At 46.6% G+C, this 19,813-nt stretch overlaps 1 protein-coding gene across 4 annotated transcripts in view; it reads left to right on the top strand.

Annotated features, from left to right (window-relative positions):
* The window catches only part of LOC138367385 (uncharacterized), a 232,858-nt gene extending 215,220 nt beyond the window's left edge, over window positions 1–17,638 (top strand). For 3 of the 4 annotated variants that reach the window (XM_069328980.1, XM_069328984.1, XM_069328975.1), the window contains one exon: window positions 16,891–17,638. In XM_069328980.1, the coding sequence (XP_069185081.1) occupies window positions 16,891–16,950 (60 nt within the window). In that variant the 3' untranslated portion in view covers window positions 16,951–17,638. The remainder of the gene's footprint in view (window positions 1–16,890) is intronic. The other variant, XR_011229356.1, reaches the window with a different exon arrangement.
* The last annotated feature ends 2,175 nt before the right edge of the window (window positions 17,639–19,813 follow it).

The following is a 19,813-nucleotide window of genomic DNA, read 5'->3' as shown; positions in this document are numbered from 1 at the left end:
TATCATTCCCTCCATCATAATGTGGTGTGTATCATTCCCTCCATCATAATGTGGTGTGTATCATCCCATCCATCATAATGTGTTGTGTATCATTCCCTCCATCATAATGTGGTGTGTATCATCTCCTCCATCATAATGTGGTGTGTATCATCCCCTCCATCATAATGTGGTGTGTATCATCCCCTCCATCATAATGTGGTGTATCATCCCCTCCATCATAATGTGGTGTGTATCATCCCCCTCCATCATAATGTGGTGTGTATCATTCCCTCCATCATAATGTGGTGTGTATCATCCCCTCCATCATAATGTGTTGTGTATCATTCCCTCCATCATAATGTGGTGTATCATTCCCTCCATCATAATGTGGTGTATCATTCCCTCCATCATAATGTGTTGTGTGTCATTCCCTCCATCATAATGTGGTGTATCATTCCCTCCATCATAATGTGTTGTGTATCATTCCCTCCATCATAATGTGTTGTGTATCATTCCCTCCATCATATTGTGGTGTGTATCATCCCCCTCCATCATAATGTGGTGTATCCCCCCCTCCATCATAATGTGTTGTGTATCATCCCCTCCATCATAATGTAGCATGTATCATCCACTCCATCATAATGTAGGATGTATCATCCCCTCCATCATAATGTGGCATGTATCATCCCTCTCCATCATAATATAGCATGTATCATCCCCTCCATCATAATGTAGCATGTATCATCCCTCTCCATCATAATGTGGCATGTATCATCCCCCTCCATCCATAATGTGTTGTGTATCATTCCCTGTGGGAAAATCTGACTCCAATATTTGAATTAAATAATGAAAACTTCAATAGCTATGAAGGACCACCACTTTATGAGAGTGGAAAACAAAAATGAGCAAGTGGATTAAGGGGCCGTTAGATAGTTCTTTTAAAAGTTGTTCAATATCGACCAATATTTTTTGACTAGTTATATATGAAAAGGGCTGCAATTGTTCCAAGTTTCAGTACTACAGCCTAAATAGAAAGGGAGATTTAATTTTTTTGTTTTTTCAACGAATATTACACAATTTCAAATGAGTTGAAACCTTTCACCTTTTCAGATATAATCATACTATGACACTTTTCTGACACATTAACATATAATAAAGGATCTGTAGAAAAGGGTTTTCCAAAACATCTTTAGTTTTCCTAATACAAATAGTCAAAGTTCCCCCCCAAATATTATGCAAATATATCATGTTTATTGCTATTTATAAAATCAATAAATGAACTTAGGAAAAAATGCTTCCTTCAGATTTTAGAGACCTAAACTTTACATATAAGGTGTAAGTTTCATGTAAATTGAATAAAAATGAAAGTCCCGACTGGTTTATGTTACTTGAAAAATAAATCTTTAAAATATTAAAGTCTAAGGTACTGCCATTTGTGGCTGAGGTTGACATCAACCAATTTCATCCAAAATTGGCACCCTTCAGATAGGCTTACGTGCAGTCAGGTGTATAAGTTTCATGCAAATCGCCCGATAAACAAATAAGAAAAAAAATGTTAATTTTTTTTTAATAAAACTAATTATAATTTGTTTTAAATATATGCTATTGTGATAGCTGAGAGTCATAGACATGATTTCAGTTGACACTTTTGTTTGATAATCGTTTTTGACCATTTTGGAAAATTTTTGACATTAAATATTTTTTTCTCCCTTCCTATTTACGCTACAATGCTGAGACTTGGACCAGATGAAACCCTTTTCATATACAACTTGTCAAAAAAGTTTGATTGAAATTAAACTAGTTTTCATTTATTGCATATTTTTGGCATATTTGGAACTAACCACCCCCTAATATTGATACCAAGAACTAGTGTCCTATGGATCTTAACCCCTCAACTGCACAGCTTCCAAATATGGCACCACCCCCCTCCCCCAGTGTGCAGGAAATAAATTATCTGGAAAAAGTTTTGAAAGTGTCAAAAACCCTTCCCTGAGTATGGTTATAGTAACTGAAACTCAAATTTGTACTTACTTTGGCTGCTATGGGGTCCAAAAGTTGGCACATGATGTCATCATTACCTGTTCGCCCGTGGCGTACGCGCCCGGGGCAGGATGCGCGCGCTGCCGCGAATATATTTTTGTTAATTTTTTGCGCACAGTTCCTAATACATTCTATTTGTTTTTGCGTATCAATCCTATGTATAATGAACACATACAATATATTATGCAAATACAAATACACATATTTATTCAGGTAAAGTACATACATACAAGGTGAGATACAAAACGATGATGGATTTATAGATAGAGCTAGTACATACAATGCCTAAAGCCACTATTACGCAAAGCGTTTCGGGCAGGAAAAACACTAAGACTGACCTACCTGACTTGTGAGGTTGATGGGGTTCTGGGAGTTGTTCTTCTCCCTAAGCCCGGCCCGTGGCCAGGCTCAACTTGTGAGAGTTTGGTCCACCTGGCTGTTGCTTGCAGCGGCCCACAGGCCCACCACAGCCCGGTTGGTCCGGTACTCTTTGCAGGAAACAATCTAGTTTCCTCTTGAAGATGTCCACGGTTGTTCCGGCAATATTTCTTATGCTCGCTGGGAGGGTGTTAAACAACCGTGGACCTCTGATGTTTATACAGTGTTCTCTGATTGTGCCTATGGCACCCCTGCTCTAAACTGGTTCTATTCTGCATTTTCTTCCATATCATTCACTCCAGTACGTTGTTATTTTACTGTGTAGATTTGGTACTTGGCCCTCCAGTATCTTCCACGTGTATATTATTTGATATCTCTCTCGTCTCCTTTCTAGTGAGTACATTTGGAGGGCTTTGAGATGATCCCAATAATTTAGGTGCTTTATCACATCTATGCATGCTGTATATGTTCTCTGAATTCACTCTATTTCAGCAATCTCTCCTGCTCTGAAGGGGGAAGTGAGTACTGAGCAGTATTCAAGATGGGACAACACAAGTGACTTGAAGAGTACAACCATTGTGATGGGGTCCCTGGATTTTAAAGTTCTCGTAATCCATCTGATCATTTTTCTGGCTGATGCAATATTTGCTTGGTTATGCTCCCTAAACGTTAGGTCGTCAGACATCATTATTCCCAAATCCTTGACATGACGTTTTCCTACTATGGGCAGATTCGATTGTGTTTTGTACCCTGTATTATGTTTAAGGTCCTCATTTTTACCGTATCTGAGTACCTGGAATTTATCACTGTTAAACATAATGTTATTTTCTGGGGGGAGCCCCGTCGGCTCCCCGGAGCTATCCCAGGCTGATATGCTAATGTCAGACTTTGGCATCAGTCATGTGTATGGAGTTCTTAGGCCTACCGGGGACCACGGCTAGAACCGGGCCCCCTCAGAGAGGCAAGGGGAGCAATGGCCTATAGAAGCCCCCGTGTAGTTGGAAGCATTCTATGTCTGCCATCGACCGGAACAGGCACCCAGAAAGGTAAGCGCCCCAAAACAAATCCCTATTCTGGTTAAAATTGCTACCTAATACCGAACTAGTGGATAGAACTCCCCAACCGAAAACAAGCAAATTAGTGTGACGTCACACACTGCCGCGCCGCTGTCTGCGCAGCTCCCCCCTCCCCGGGAGGGGGAAGGGGGAGCCCCAGACCCCCCGCGCCGGCTACCCACACCTCAGTTCTTGAGGCTGATGCTATAGGCGATGGTCGTGTGCTCTGGCTCCGGTGTCGCTACTGCACTGTGCTTTGAGTGTGGTGTTAGTTTTGTGGGTGCGAGAGCCAGGAGTTATCTTCAGTACTCGGGCTGCATGCGCCTAGGGCTGCCTTCCCTAGGTGCCCTGTAAGTACTGCCCTTGGGGCTTGGGGCCGCCTTCCACAGGCTCCTCGGGGTCTGCCTCTGCTGGTCCGTTTTACCTTTCGGTTTTTCGGCCGCCTCTTGGGCTCTTGGGTGTTCTGTTCTCCCTTGTTACCGGCAGGTAAGAGGCAGTTTGCACTGGTAGGGGCGCAGGGTGCTGCTCAGCTTGTATTTCCCGACATCGCGGCCGGCTCTGTTCCTTGGGGTTCGCTGTCCTCTTGCGGGGTTTTGTTTTTCTTTTTGTTTTTGCCTGGTGGGGGGTTCTGTCATTTTATTCAGTTTGTTTTTGCCCTTCCACTGTTCTCCTCGGTGGCGCCCCCTGCTAGGTCCCCGTGAGTGTACACGTCCCTGGGGTTCAGCTTTAGAAGTGTTGCTTGGTAGTTTTGGGCGCCGGTTTGCAGCACCCTGCCTGGGACTACCTGAGCGCGAGTCCTCTTAAAGTAAACGCTCAGGACCCTGGGAATCCCCTAGGGGGCGCGTGGGTCCGATGGATGTGACCCCGGAGTCCCCACTCGCTGTGTGCGAGTTTGAGGGTTGCTCGGTCCCCTTGTCTCAGGGTGACCCTCGTTGTTTTTGCCTCTGCCACGCTGCCTGTTGGGTCGGTGATACTTTCGACCCTGAGTCCTGTGAGTGTTGCTGCTTGCTTATGACTCAATTTACCCAATCCTCTGATGATTCTATTCGGGTACAGGCGGCACGTGCGTTGCAGTCTAGGTTTCGTCTGTTGCAACGCGCTCGGTTGCTTGCTTCCCCGGATGCCCCGGGGCTGCCCCGCTTTGCTTTTCGAGACCCGGACTTGGGGGTGGGGGTCGCTTCGATCCTGGTTCAGTCCGCACCTCCTCGTCCTTCCCCTTCTGTTCGTTCTGGTCCCCCGCCCCTGCTTCCGGCCCCGAAGCGTCTGAGGGTTTCGGGTTCGGAGCAGGGGTTACTTGATCTCGAGACTCGGGCAGCTTCGGGGGTTGCCCCTTCCGGGGGGGCAGCAGAGGCATTCGAGTCTTGTCTCCCGGCCGAAGCTTCAGGGTCTGACCAGTGGGCCCCCCTTCCTCCAGCTTTTCTGGCTGCTCCGTCCTTGTCTTGTGGGGTCGGGGTTTGGGGAGAGGACTCGGCCTCGGGTCCTGTGGTGACGGACCTCGAGGCTGGGGAGGGGCTGACTTGGGGGGCCTTGGGCCCCGCTGGACCCCGCCTGGGTTTTTCTTCCCACTGAGCGGGGCTTATTGTTACAAGGAGTGGGGTTTTCTTTCCCCCCCTCTGCGTACGAGTTGGATTTGGTGTCGGCCCCTCCCCGGGTACGGTTCCGTGTTCCCCCGGGTACGTCGGTTCCGTCCTTCCGGAGGTTTTCAGCTTATCGCATCCAACCTGGTGTGGTGCGAGCGGCCTTTGCAGCTTACCTCCTGCGTGACCCGGATTATGCCTCGGAAATGGATCCGTCCACGTTCAGGTTTGGGACTTCGTTCCTTTTCTGGCTCCGTTACGAGGTTCCGGAGTCGTCCTGGCTAGCAGACTGCCCCTTGTTTGGTCTGGATTCCTGGCATTCCTTCTGTCGTTCCCGCACGCTGGAGTGGCGGGAAGCTTCCACGGTGCTTCAGGTTTTCCTGGGGGGTGAACTTGAGTACCTGAATGAGTGCTTGTTTGCCCCTGCCCTTCCCCGCGATGTGGGCGTTATTCAGCTCCATGTGCAGGTTCCCTCCCTTTCGGCGGCACTCGTGGCGGAGGACTTGCGCGCTCGGGGCCTTTTGTGTTCGGCCTTGCGGTTCTTTTCCCTCCTGGAGCTGTCTTCGGATTGGCTCGTGGAGGATGTGGGGACGCTTGGGTCCGTCCCGGGGTCCGGCACCTTGTCCTCGGCTGCGCGTTCGTCGGCTGCCTTGTTGAAGCTGTTCACGCCGATTTTGCGGGATGCGGTTTCCCTGTTCTATGCTTCCCGTCTCGCGTGTCGGCAGGCGGTGCTGGGTTCCTCCGTGGAATCTGCTTGGGCTCTGGCTCTTAGGCGTTCTTCACCTTTTTGTCCTCTCCTGTTTGGGGAGTCGGCCGTGGCGCAGTTTATTCAGGCTGCGTCGGTGGCTTGTCGTCCGATGTCGGACTTGTTGGTTTTCCGGGGGTCCCGGGGTGGGTCTTCCCGGAAAGGTCGTGCCAGGGCTCGGGGTTCCTCTCGTCGTGGTAGGCCTCTGGTGTCAGGTTTGGGGTTGGCTCCTCCTGCGGACCCTCCCTCGTCTAGTCGGCGCGGTGTTCGCGCTGTGCGGGGTTCTGGGTCTCGTAAGGGTCGCCGGCCCTTTCGCAGTTTGCCCCTTTGACGGGGCGATGGGGGGGCGGCTTGCGCTGTTCGCCCGCGCCTGGTCCCACGATTCGTGGGCCTTTCGGGTCGTGTCTCGCGGCCTGCGGTGGCGTTGGGTGGCCCCTCCCCTCTTTGGGGGGTCGGGGCTGGCGGGGCAGGCTTCTTCCCCTGCGCTCTGTCGAGTCGTCTTGGAGTGGGTACGCTTGGGCGTCGTTGAAACGACGTCGTCCCTCAGATGGGTTTCCCGTCTGTTTCCGGTTCCGAAACGGGACTGCGCGGACCTGCGGTTCATTCTGGACTTGTCCCGTCTGAACCCCTGGGTTCATTGCCCCTCCTTTCGGATGACTACGCTGTCTCAGGTTCGGCTCCTCTTGGAGCCGGGTGCTTGGATGGTATCCCTGGACCTCCGGGACGCTTATTGGCATGTCCCGATTCATCCGCGGTTCAGGGACTGGCTCGGTTTTGTAGTGGGGCGTCTGAGTTACCGCTTTCGTTGTCTCCCGTTCGGGTTGAACCTGGCACCTCGCGTGTTCACACGCCTTACATGGGTTGTGGTGGCTCGTTTGCGTCTCCTAGGTGTTCGGGTGTTGGCCTACCTCAACGACTGGCTGGTTTGGGCTCCCAGCCAGTCAGCTTGCTTGCTAGCCAGGGATTTGGTTCTTTCCCAGCTCGCCGGGTTCGGGTTCTTGGTGAACTGGAGGAAGTCCCATCTGGTTCCCTCTCAGGTTCGGACTTGGCTGGGTCTCGTGTGGGACTCTCGGACCGCCTCCTTGTCTCTCCCTCCGGAGTCTCTCCTGCGGCTGCGGTCCCACCTTCGTCTGTTTCTGGAGGGCCCTCGGGTCACCCGGCGGTTGCTCGAGGGGCTGTGCGGGAGCCTGAACTTCGCGATGGTGGTCTACCCGCCGGGTCGGGTTTGGCTTCGACGGCTGTTCTGGTTCCTTCGGGGTTCCCCCTTCCGCCTCTCTCGCAATCGCAGAGTTCGACCCCCGGGGGACTTGCGTCGGTTGCTGCGTCACCGGCTTCCTCTTCGGGTTTTTCGGGGTTCAGTGCCTTGGCGCCTACCCGAGCCCTCGCTCGATGTGTACACGGATGCGTCGTCTCTCGGCTGGGGTTTTGTGACCAGTGCTCACGAGGCCGGCCAGGGGTGTTGGGATCCGTCCTTCCGTCGAGCTCACAGTACGGTGCGGGAGTTCGCGGCAGTGTGGTTTGCTCTGGGGAGGATTCGGGTGGCCCGCGGATCGACGATTCAGCTCCATTCGGACTGCTCTCCGGTGGTTCATTGCCTGAACCGCGGGGGTTCGATGCGGTCCTTGTCTCTTTGGGGTTGGTTGCTTCGGGTGACTCGTCTGCTGAGTTCTCGGGGTTTGGCTCTCCTGGCGGTTCACGTGCGGGGCGTGTCCAACGTCTTGGCCGACGCCCTGTCTCGCTTCGTTCCCCTCTCCACGGAGTGGACGGTCGACGACGAGTCCTTCCGTTGGCTTTGCCAGACGTTCGGGCGCCCCGAGGTGGACCTCTTCGCGTCGGCGTGGTCGCGGCGTCTTTCCGTTTATGCGGCGCCCTTCCCCGATTGCGAGGCCGTCGGGGTCGATGCCTTTCGGCTCGACTGGTCGAGGTGGGGGTTCCTGTACCTCTTTCCCCCGGTTCGGCTGTTGCTCCAGGTCCTGACTCGCTTAGAGACTTACCAGGGGAGAGTTGTCCTTCTGGCCCCTTGGTGGCCGGCCCAGCCTTGGTTTCAGGCGCTGGTTGCTCGGTGTCCGAACCCGAGGGTTTTCCCGCGGCTCCGCCTCTTTCAGCAGATCGGGCCGGTACGTCACGTAGCTGGTTCGATCTTCTCCTCGAGTCTTCGCGTATGGTTTTTTTGACTCGAGTCTATCATCATCTCTATGGTGATCGGGTGGCCTCCTTGTTGGTGTCCCACCTGAGGGCTTCTTCTCGGCGGCAGTATGAAGTTTCCTGGCGGTCCTTCCGTTTCTTTTTGCGTCTTCGTCGTGTTAGCTCCTTGTCTGTTCGGGTGGTCTTGTCCTTCCTCTCGTGGTTGTTTCAGGACCGTCATCTTATGCCTAACACTGTCGCTTCGTATCGTGCGGCGCTGGCGGAGCCGCTTCAGCTTGCTTTCGGTATCGATGTTACGTCTGTGCCGTTTCGCAAGCTGTCTCGTGCATTGTTTCACCTCCGGCCTGCTCATGCGTCGCCCGAGCCGTCCTGGTCTTTGGACAGAGTGCTCGCTTTCCTTTCATCTCCTCGTTTCGTTGTGGCCCCTTCGGTCCAGGATTGTTTTTCCAAGGCACTTTTCTTGTTGGCTTTGGCCTCTGGGGGTCGGGTAGGGGAGCTTCATGCTCTCCTCCGGCGCAGGGGTTTCTGCTCTTTTGGTCGTGGTGATAGTTTTGTTCGTTTGCAGCCGTCTCCTTCTTTTCTGGCGAAGAATGAGACTGCTGCGTTCCGGAGGGGTCCATGGGTGGTTGATGCTTGGTTGGTCAGGCCGGGGGTGCATCATGTTTTGTGTCCGGTTGCGGCGCTTCGCCGTTATTTGCGCGCCACAACTTCTGTGTCCGGGGACGCGCTGTGGGTTGATCCGGTTTCCCTTCTTCCCTGTTCGCGGGTTCGGGTCTCTCAGGTCGTCCGCAGGGTTATTAGGTCTAGCCAGCCTGCGGTCTATCCCCGTGCCCATGACGTTCGTAAGTTCGCGGCTCTTGCTGCCGTCTTTGGGAATATGTCTTGGTCTGATATTCGGGCGCGGGGATTTTGGCGGTCGAACAGGGTCCTGGCTGCTCGTTACCTTGTGAATGTCCCTGGCCCTCGTCGGGCCTGTGTTGCTTTGGGTCGGCGGTTGCAGCCAGTTGTCTCAGCTTCGAGTTGAGGGGTGAGCGACGACCGCCTCCCGGGTAAGTCCCTCTTTTTCTGTCGGTGGGTAGTTAGCTCCGGGGAGCCGACGGGGCTCCCCCCAGAAAACCAGCGTTGAATGTAATGAAACGCCATTTTCTGGGTGAGTCCCGGAGGCTCCCCGGCATCCCTCCCTCCCTCCGGTCGGCGGTTTTTCGCGTTTTTGACATCCAGCCTCAAGAACTGAGGTGTGGGTAGCCGGCGCAGGGGGTCTGGGGCTCCGCCTTCCCCCTCCCGGGGAGGGGGGAGCTGCGCAGACAGCGGCGCGGCAGTGTGTGACGTCACACTAATTTGCTTGTTTTCGGTTGGGGAGTTCTATCCACTAGTTCGGTATTAGGTAGCAATTTTAACCAGAATAGGGGTTTGTTTTGGGGCGCTTACCTTTCTGGGTGCCTGTTCCGGTCGATGGCAGACATAGAATGCTTCCAACTACACGGGGGCTTCTATAGGCCATTGCTCCCCTTGCCTCTCTGAGGGGGCCCGGTTCTGGCCGTGGTCCCCGGTAGGCCTAAGAACTCCATACACATGACTGATGCCAAAGTCTGACATTAGCATATCAGCCTGGGATAGCTCCGGGGAGCCTCCGGGACTCACCCAGAAAATGGCGTTTCATTACATTCAATGCTGGTTTTCTGATGCCCAGTCAAAAACTTTATTAATATCAGCTTGAAGTTTTTCAATGTTTTCAGCCGAGGTAATTTTCATACTGATTTTTGTGTCATCTGCAAAGGATGATACGAAGCTGTGAGTTGTATTTTTGTCTATATCTGATATATGAATAAGGAAAAGCACCGGTGCAAGAACTGTACCCTGCGGTACAGAGCTTTTAACTGCGTTTGGACTAGATTTTATATGGTTGACTGTTACTCGCCGAGTCCTGTTTGACAGAAAACTGAGTATCCAGCATCCTACTTTACCGGTTATTCCCATTGACTTCATTTTGTGTGTTATCACGCCATGGTCACATTTATCGAAAGCCTTTGCAAAGTCCGTGTATATCACATCAGCATTCTGTTTTTCTTCTAATGCCTCAGGGACTTTGTCGTAGTGATCAAGTAGCTGTGAGAGGCACGATCTTCCCGCTCGAAATCCATGTTGGCCGGGGTTGTAAAGGTCATTGGTCTCCATGAAATTGGTGACCTGACTCCTAATCACTCTCTCAAATACTTTTATTATGTGCAACGTTAGTGCAACTGGTCTATAATTCTTTGCCAGTGCTTTGCTCCCTCCCTTGTGTAGAGGTGCTGTGTCTGCTACTTTAAGTGCATCTGGTATCTCCCCCGTGTCCAAGCTCTTCCTCCACACTATACTGAATGCCTGTGCTACCGGCACTTTGCATTTCTTTATAAATATTGAATTCCATGAATCTGGACCTGGGGCCGAGTGCATGGGCAAGTTTTCAATTTTTCTTTCAAAGTCTAGTACGCTCGTGTTGATATCGGTTATATTTATAGGGGTTTGGATGTCCTGCATAAAGAAATTGTCTGGATCTTCCACTTTTATGTTGTTTATTGGAGTGCTAAACGTGTCCTTGTACTGCTTTTTTTTTTTTAGGATTTCACTAATTTCTTTGTCATCCTCCGTGTATGAACCTTCACTTGTACGAATAGGTCCAATACTGGCAGTGGTTTCTGCTTTTGATTTTGCATATGTGAAGAAGTATTTTGGATTTTTCTTTATTTCCTGAATTGCTTTCTGTTCTAGCTGCCTTTCTTCAGTTTGATATGAGTGTTTCAATTTCCGCTCGATTTCTTCAGTCTTCCTATTTAAATTATTCCTTCTTTGACGGGAAATTCGTGTCTGCATAAGCATTTCCTTTATTTTTTCCTTCTTTTATAGTGTCGTCTACGTTCTTTCTTCGTTGGATCTCTTTCTGACTTTCCTCAAAGGAACATGTTTCAGACAGACTTGATACGCTTCCGAAGTCAGTTTTTCTATTCCTTCTGTAGGACTTGTATTACTTAGAACAGTTTCCCAAGGAATGTTTGTAAGTTCCCTGTTTATTATCTCCCAGTCTATCCTTTTATTATTAAAATTTAATTTACTGAATAATCCCTCTCGCTTTATCAACGTTTTAGGTTTATTCTGAGTATTAATGGTCGTTTGCACTTCAATGAGCTTGTGATCTGAGTATGTGGTATCTAATATCGTAATGTCCCTGATTGTCTTCATTGTTCGTAAAGACCAGATCTAGAATATTTTCATTTCTCGTTAGCTCCGATATCTGCTGGTTGAGTGAAAATTTGTCACAGAATCTAAGTAGTTCTCTAATCTGTGGTTGGTTAGGTCCCGATAGATTTCCTGGTATAATATTATTGTTTACTATTCTCCATCTGAGACTAGGCAAGTTGAAGTCACCTAGGAAGATAATATCAGGTATCGGGTAAAAACAGCCAAAGGTGATACAGCAACTGGAGCAAGGTTGCTAAAAGGAAGAGAGAGTGATGCAATCAGAGAATCTCACACGAGGCCCAGCCAAGTCCGAACCTGGAGACAGAACCAATTGGGACTTCCGCCAGTTCACCAGGAACTCGAACCTGGGAAGCTGGGAAAGAACCAGATCCATGGATAGCAGACAAGCAAACCAGATGGGAGCCCATACCAACCAGTCGTCGAGGGAGGCCAAAATCCAAAGACCTAGCAGATGCAGATAGGCCACCATGACCCGAGTCGTGGGAACGTGTGAAATTGGGAGGTACCAGATTCACGCCAAACTGAAGATGACGAAAGGGGTAAGCCTGTTGCCCCACCACGAAACCCAACCAATCCCTGAAACCCTGATGGAGGAGGACGTGCCAATATGCGTCTTTCAGAACTAGAGAAATCATCAAGCACCCTGATTGAGAATGAACCAAACCTAGGATAACGTAGTCATCTGAAAAGAGGGGCAAGGAATCAACCCGTTGAGATGAGACAAGTCTAGAATCTTCTGAAGATCCACACAGTCCTTTTTCAGAACTGGAAACAAGTGGGGGAAACCCACTTGAGAGACAAAATCATTTCAACCATGCCCCAAGCGCACCCACTCCGTGATGACCCGACAGATGGACGGGAAAGAGGCCTGTCCCGAAGACCTGACCCCCAATTGGGAGGATATGCCGCCCAAAGCCACCTAAGGCTGGAAGAAACGACTTGAAAAAAAAAAAAAACGTGAATCATGGGAGTCGGTCGGCCGAGTGGACAGCACACTGGACTTGTGATCCTGTGGTCCTGGGTTCGATCCCGGGCGACGGTAAGAAACAATGGGCAGAGTTTCTTTCACCCTATGCTCCTGTTACCTAGCAGTAAAATAGGTCCCTGGGTGTTAGTCAGCTGTCACGGGCTGTTTCATGGGGGTGGAGGCCTGGTCGAGGACCGGGCCACGGGGACACTAAAGCCCCAAAATCATTTCAAGATAACCTCAAGATAACCTCTCAAGATGGGACCAGGCACAGGCAAAGAGAGGCAAACCTTCCCCCCCCCCCCTTCCCCCATCCCCCGGCCAATGGGACAACGCATGAAAGGGCCGATGTGAACCCTGAGAAGCCAAACTTCACACTGTATGAACACCGCACCGACCAGATGAAGACACTGGGGAACTTGGATAAAGAAACTGGCACCAAGGTCCGGTTGCAACCCGTTCTCGCAATTGCTTATAGTCAATATTGGTTTATTAATAAGTGCATATGTGACATACTAATTTATTGTGAATATTTTAGTTTACCTTGAAAAGCTGAATAGAAAACACCGACCTAACCCTAATTTTCTTAGTATGTTAAGATAAGCATGTTATTGCTTCTTAATTAAAATTAGTACTTAACCTATACCTATACAGTATTGATATTACAGTTTTATAAAAATAATAAAACAAAACCAAAATATTTACATAAATTGTAAAGTAACTCAGGATTATGTCAAATATTTTATAAAATCCCTATTGCTTAATAAAACTGAAAAATAAATTCCTAATATTAAAAAAGATGTTTAGCAAATCTATAGGAAGAGTTTGTACCTTAAAAACAAAATATAGCGTGGCATATACCACATATGTATGTATTAATCAGTCAAATAGTGACTATAAGCAATAAGTCATATATGTACTGTCTTGTGCGAGAGTGGGTTGCCAACCCCGACCAAACGAGGTCCAAGCCCTTGCAAGGCCCAACCAAGAGGGTCAGAACGATCCCCATGGAGCACCAACAAGTCCAAAATAGGCTGCCAACTGGCAAAAGCCGCCGACAGAAACTGGAGAACACTGTTCTTCGGTAACAACAGAGGACAAAATGGCGAAGAAGGTCAAAGAGCCAGGGCCTAAGCTGAATCCAAAGACAGAGCAAGCACAGCCTACCGACATGTGAGACGAGAGGTGAAAACAACGAAACCCCCTCCTGGAGGATCGGGGTCAAACAGCTTCAGCAAGGCAGATAACGCTGCAGCAGCCGTAACCAGAACCCCCAACTGAGGGGGCCCCTCATGCAGTGCCCCCACATCCTCTGAAAGTCAATCCAAAGACAGCGCCAGAAAACCGAAGAAATGCAGGACCGAGGCCAAATGACCATGAGTTTATCCATGGTGCAACTGAGCCCATGGGTTTTCCAGGGCCAGTAGTTTCCAGGGTGAATCAGCCCTTTGGAAAGCCCAGGCACTAGGGCCAGTAAAGCTGGAAGAACCTTGTCTGTATGGGCAAACTGACTGCCAGTAGCAGTTGTGAATCCTCTGGGACAACAGTCGAGGACCACCAACACAATCTAGGCTAGCCTAATAAGGAGCTAAGCAGATTTCCTCTGTCCACAACAGGCAAAAAATAAAAAAAATAAAAATCACACCACTAGTAAACTAGCTGTCAGAAACAGACCGCCACATTACACCCCTACCTGGAGCAAGACGGAAAGCCCCCAAGACCCCCAAATAACCACATCCATGGATATTCCTTTCTCTCTTCCCCTCCAGTTTTTGCTGGGGCCCACAACTCTACTGTTCTCTTGATTCATCATGATATTCCCTTCGTTTCCCTACTTTTTCAGTCGCCCATTCAGTGTTCTGCAGCCTGTATCTTTGTGAGTAAATGGTGTACAGTCTGTTCAGTTTATCTTCCCCCAAATGTTCCGCTTTCTCTTCCTGATCTGTTGGACTCCTTTTTTGTGATTTTTTAACTGTCAGCATACCCTCTGGGGGAGATGTTCTGACGAACTCCCGGGGCTGCCACCTTGAACAATTTGTCCTCTCTTCTTCTGTCTCTTCTGCATTCTGATGAGCCCTCTCATGTTGACTCCTGCAATCCCATCCTTTCTTGTCTTGATCTTTCTCTCTGCTCATCTTCTCTTTATTTGGATTGCACCTGGTAGATTCTTAATGACCTATATAAGTGACCATTTCTGCAGCCTTGTCACCTTCTCTTTTCACTCTCCCCTCCGTAAGGCTAAGCGTGAGGGTCGGAGATCTTTTGTTTGTACCATTATGTCTGACACTCCTCTGCTCCTGATCTGGAAGAAAATTTGTAAGATAGTGGGCAAGTTTGTTCCAGATGTCTCGCCAGTCCTTTACCTCCGTGGTTCTATTGTGGCGGATTCGGTGTTGGTCGCGACGAACTGGGTTTACACTTTTCGACTGTTAGCACCAGTTTTCATCTTCCTCCTCCTTTCCTTACTTGTAAGCCCCTTCTCGAATCTTGTCCCCTTAGATTTTTGCACTCATCTTCAGCTTCCCTATAATATTACTTTCTCTCTCAGAACTCCAGTCTGCCCTGGCCGTCTGGGGTTCTACAGCTGTGGGCTCAGGTGATATTCATTATGAGATGCTTCGCCATCTCTATTTATGCACGTTTCAATACAGTATTTAATGAATGTTTATAACCATGTCTGGGAGTCGTTGTCAGTCCCTGAGGACTGGGAGGACTGGCTTGAGGTAGTTGTTCTTCCTTCTCGGAAACCTTGTTCTCTAGGGTCATCTCCTAAAGACTTCCGCCCTAGTGCTCTCACAAGTTGCGTCTGCAAACTCTTTGAACGTATGGTCAGTGTGTGTTTGATGTGGTTCTTGGAACACTCTCACCTCCTTCCCCTTCTCAATTTGGCTTTTGTAAGTGTTGCAGCACGATTGATGTCCTCGTGAACTTGAAGGTCTACGTTAGTACTGACTTTGCTTCGAAGACCTCCGTGGTTACTGTCCTTTTTGACCTAGAAAAGGTATGACACCACCTGGAGTGATCCTATTTTATCCCAACTCTTTTCTTTTGGCCTTCATGGTAATCTCCTTCTCTTCCTCCCGAGCTTCCTCTCTCGTCATTCCTCATGAGTGAGGCTTGGTACCATTCTCTCTGCCTCTTTTCAGCAATACGAAGGTGTATCCCTAGGTAGTGTTCTGAGCACTATTTTCTTGGTTACCCTCAGTGGTCTTCTTTCCTTCCTTCCCTCTGACATGTTCTCCACTCATTATGTTGACGATCTTACCCTCTGCTGTCAGTGATGACAGGCTTTTCCTCAAACTGCGGCTTCAACTTGCAATTGATGCCGTGTCGTCTTGGGCCACCAATTATGGCTTGAAGTTCTCTACAGCTAAGACTTGTGCTATGACCTTTACTCAGAAGCAGGTTTTTCTTCGACCACCACCCCCCTCCCCCCTCTGTCGCTTTATGGTAATCCTCTTTTGTACAACAATTCTGCTAAACTTCTGTTGTTAATCTTTGACACTCGTTTGTCTTGGTCACCCCATATCTCTTGCCTCGGAGTTGAATGCTCTAAGGCCCTTAACTTAAGGTCTTGTCCCATTTTCCATATTTAAAAGTACCGAATCACCTTCTGTGGTCGAGTGTTCAATAAATCCCTGAACTATATGTTTAACTGATCTCTAACCCTGTCCATGGAGGACAGAAGAAAATGTATATATGCTGGTTAGCATTGTAAATGTGTGGCCTTGTCTGTGGTAGAGAAAAAAAAAAATTGTTAGTCTGCAGGATTGCCTCCTTTATGAACTGGTGTTACTCTTGCTTTTTTAAGGATATCAGGGAAGGTATGACACTAGGGATTTGTTAAACAGCAGAGCTATAGGTGGCGCAAGGGCATGGGAGGCACTCTTGTATACAATGGATGGGATTTCACTGATGTTCCCAGCTTTGGTTTTTAGTGAGTGTATGATGGACACAACATCTGACAGGCTAACTGGTGAGAGGAGAAGATAGTTTGGATAGCTGCCTGAGAGATGTGTGTTGATATGTGTCTGAGGGATTTTTCTGGCAAGGTTAGCACCAACCGATGAAAAGAAGCTAATAAACTCATTTTGCCATTTCTAGATCAGTTGACAGTGTATAGCCATCCTTAGAGAGTTTTATCTGGTTGTGGGAGTGTTGTTTTCCTAGGATATAAGAGATGGTTTTCCATGTGCTTGTCTTGCTTTCCGACCGCCCCTCGCGGTCACCTGTCCCTCGATAGAATTCTTGGTGACTCGGATACTTTTGATATCGTTCGCCTTATGCGTTTTTGTTCTCGTATTGGCATCCTTGGTGATATTTAGCGCCCTCTGATTATTTTGCGTCTTTGATGGTGCTACATAGCCTTCCCGGTTTGGTGCCTTCTTTTGATAATTACTTACTTACTTTCCATGTGCTTTTCATGTTGCCTTAGATTATTTTAGATTATTGTGATTACTTAGATTATTTTGATCTGAGGATTTATTACCAAACAAAATATAAAAGGTTTTGTCAATGGTAAGGGTGAGTTTGTTAGCAGTTAGCCAAAGATATTTATAGATAGAGCTATATCTCCTATCTCTTTCTGAGAGAAAGGATGCCATCACTGGTTGGACAGGGGATCCATAACCTACAAAACATTAGAGGGGATTTTTAGGTCTTCCCCCCCCCCCCCTCCTCCAATTGCAGTTTCCATGTTCTTTGTCCAACACCCCCCCCCCCCCCCACACTCATTTATATTTTCCTTTGGTTATTTTTCTACAGAAATATCATGGAAAAATTCTGAAACTTCTGAGCCTACAATCACATGACAGCAACAAATAATCAAGTGAAGCCAAGATCTCCAACAGCTTCATCAAATCATGTTTCAAGACTTATTCCAGTGTTGTCTATATATTTGTCTTCATTACTTTCAGTGCATATATAATTTTTGTATGAAGGCTACTTAATCTCATCTTGAACTTGAAAATTGTTCTTTAGGTTATTTGTATGACTATTTCTGTGTACCATAAGAGTTTTTAGTCTTCAGTCAGTATATTAAGTCTATTGTTTGTTGTTGTAGCATCCTCTGTGTTATATTGTTTCACAGTGTGAAAATATTAGAGGTGCAGTATGTATATATTCAAGTAACACATTGCAGTTGTATTTTTGTTTACCATTTGGTATTAAAGGGAAAATTATTACAGTAGTGTACTTATTATAATATACATCATGTATAATGTTAGCTGTATTTGTCTTAAAGCTGAAGAAATACCAAGATATTTTTTTTGCAATATTCATTTCATATGAATGCTATGCTGTACAAACTATTTTTGAAAGCTAATTTTCAGTCATATTTTTAGGCACTTTAAATGAAGATAAAGAATTTTCTAAATCCCTTTGTTTAATCACAATTTGCAATGGATATTTATTTTCTATGATATAGTTTGAAATTTATTTATTTAGGGTAGGAAATTATATTATTTTTTTTTAAATATATACATATGCTAATAGTAAAGTTTTTTTTTTATTATTTCTTCTGGTGTTCCTTTCTTCCCTGCTCTTTCAAAGTAACTTGAAGTTTGTGGGATTTACTACTGAAGTTAACTCCCCGAGTTAATTTTTAAAGCGGTACGTAAATAAGTAGGTCAATTCAGGTAAATTAAATAAATACTTGAGAAAACTTCAGAAAAAAAATTATTAATTTAAAACTGCAGAATTACTATATCATTAAAACAACAAACTACAATCATTAACTATAAATCTACTATAAAAAAAATTAAATGCAAAAAATAACTGATATTGCCAGTGTAGACTCGTGGAGTTTGGGTGTTGCGGGAAAAGTGTCACAGTTTGCAGTATCAAGTCGCTGTTGTTGACCAAACCACACACTAGAAAGTGAAGGGACGACGACGTTTTGGTTCGTTCTGGACCATTCTCAAGTCAATTGTGATGAGGGAAGGAGGCGAAGGCAATAAATAGGCAAGAGAGAGGTGAAGAGAAGAAAATCTTAGAGGAAGAAAAAGCAAGGCAAAAGGTAAAGTGTAATAAAGGGGATAGTAATAGGAATAAGAAAGGGATCGTAAGAGAAAACAAGGGAAAGAAAAAGAAAGAAGAAAAGAGAAAGAAAGATAAATGGAAGGGTAAGCTTATGTTAGGTCACGTTTGTTAGAAAGTTTAGAGCATTTGAGTATATACTGTGAAAGGGAAGAGTCAACAGCAACAAAGCCAGGACTCAAGTTCATGTTGGGTACGTTGTGTATCAGAGCTGATTCAATAAGATGACGTCTGTGTAGAGTAGAGGCAGGAAAGATTATTTTGGAGGAAGACCAATCAATAGGATAATTAGAATCCCTAACATGACAGAAGAGAGCATTGTTTATGTCTGCAGACTTAACACTTCTTCTGTGTTCTTTGTCTGTCATTAAGTGTACGGCCAGTTTCACCAAAGTATTGGAGAGGACAAGACGAAGAGGAAATAGAGTAAACACCAGCACCATTAGAAGCAGGAGCTGCAGTGTGAACTAGATTGCTATGAAGTGTGTTAGTTTGTCGAATGGTGAGCTTTATGTCAAGAGGACGAAAGGTATTAGTAAAAGTTTCGAGTTCAGATGTGAAGGGAACTCATATTACTATTCCTCTTTATTATACCTTACCTTTTGTACCTTTTGCCTTGCTTTTAGTTCCTCTAAGATTTTCTTGTCCTCACCTCTCTCTTGCCTATTTATTGCCTTTGCCTCCCTCCCTCGTCACAACTGACTTGAGAATGGTCCAGGACGGACCGAAACATCGTCGTCCCTTCACTTTCTAGTGTGTGGTTTGGTCAACATATTTCAGCCACGTAATTGTGACTCGTCTGCAAGTCGCTGTTCACGGATATCTGCTGTTGAATTCCACATTCAGTTTTATAAAGAAATGATTAGATTATTTCAGCGAAAACAATTCTCTCGGTGCATGCTGTCAAATCCAAAACCAGTAGCGAATTATAGCCTAGCCTAATCAGAAATTTCTATAATCATAAACATCATCTATCAAGAGTGTATGTACCTAACTCCCACTAATTTCTCTGACGTTAATGATATAATCCTTTCTCTTTATATAATTTATATGCAAGAAGGTACAATGGATTTGTGAGAGTACATAATTAGTTTTTACTTTAGTTCATATATTATGCACCCCCCATACCCATCTTGTGGGTGGTAGTGAAAGGATTATAGAGGCATATAATGGACTCAGGGATTGTACCCTGCAATTCATTTAGCTAAGCAAGTTAGTCTAGGTGAGCTAGTTACAAAATTCAATGCACATCAACAATGGGCTCGAGATCGACCACAAGTATAGTTTCTAAATCATCTATTTGCTATCATAAAATCATGATGGTACAGTTGCTATCATATATCATGGTGGTTATATTGAATGCATATTTTACTATAATATACCTAGAAATAATTCTCAAATTAGGCTACAATGTATCTATTGATAATCCTCAAATTTTACTATTATGTCCGTACTAATCTTCTTCAAATTTTCTTAGTGTACCTACTAGTCTTCTTCAAATTTTCTTACAATGTACCTTTTAACATTTTTAAATTTTACTAGAAATTACCTACTTAAAATTATCCGTTAGATTAAGGACCTGCTCAAAACGCCATGCGTGTTAGTGGCTTTATAAGAAAGTACATAGCACTGATGTTTTTACAACCATAAA

The sequence above is a fragment of the Procambarus clarkii genome, chromosome 3 (assembly GCF_040958095.1).
Source record: "Procambarus clarkii isolate CNS0578487 chromosome 3, FALCON_Pclarkii_2.0, whole genome shotgun sequence".
NCBI classification, from domain to species: Eukaryota; Metazoa; Arthropoda; class Malacostraca; order Decapoda; family Cambaridae; genus Procambarus; species Procambarus clarkii.
Note: the sequence above shows the minus strand (reverse complement) of the source record. Positions and strands in the feature narration are given on the sequence as shown.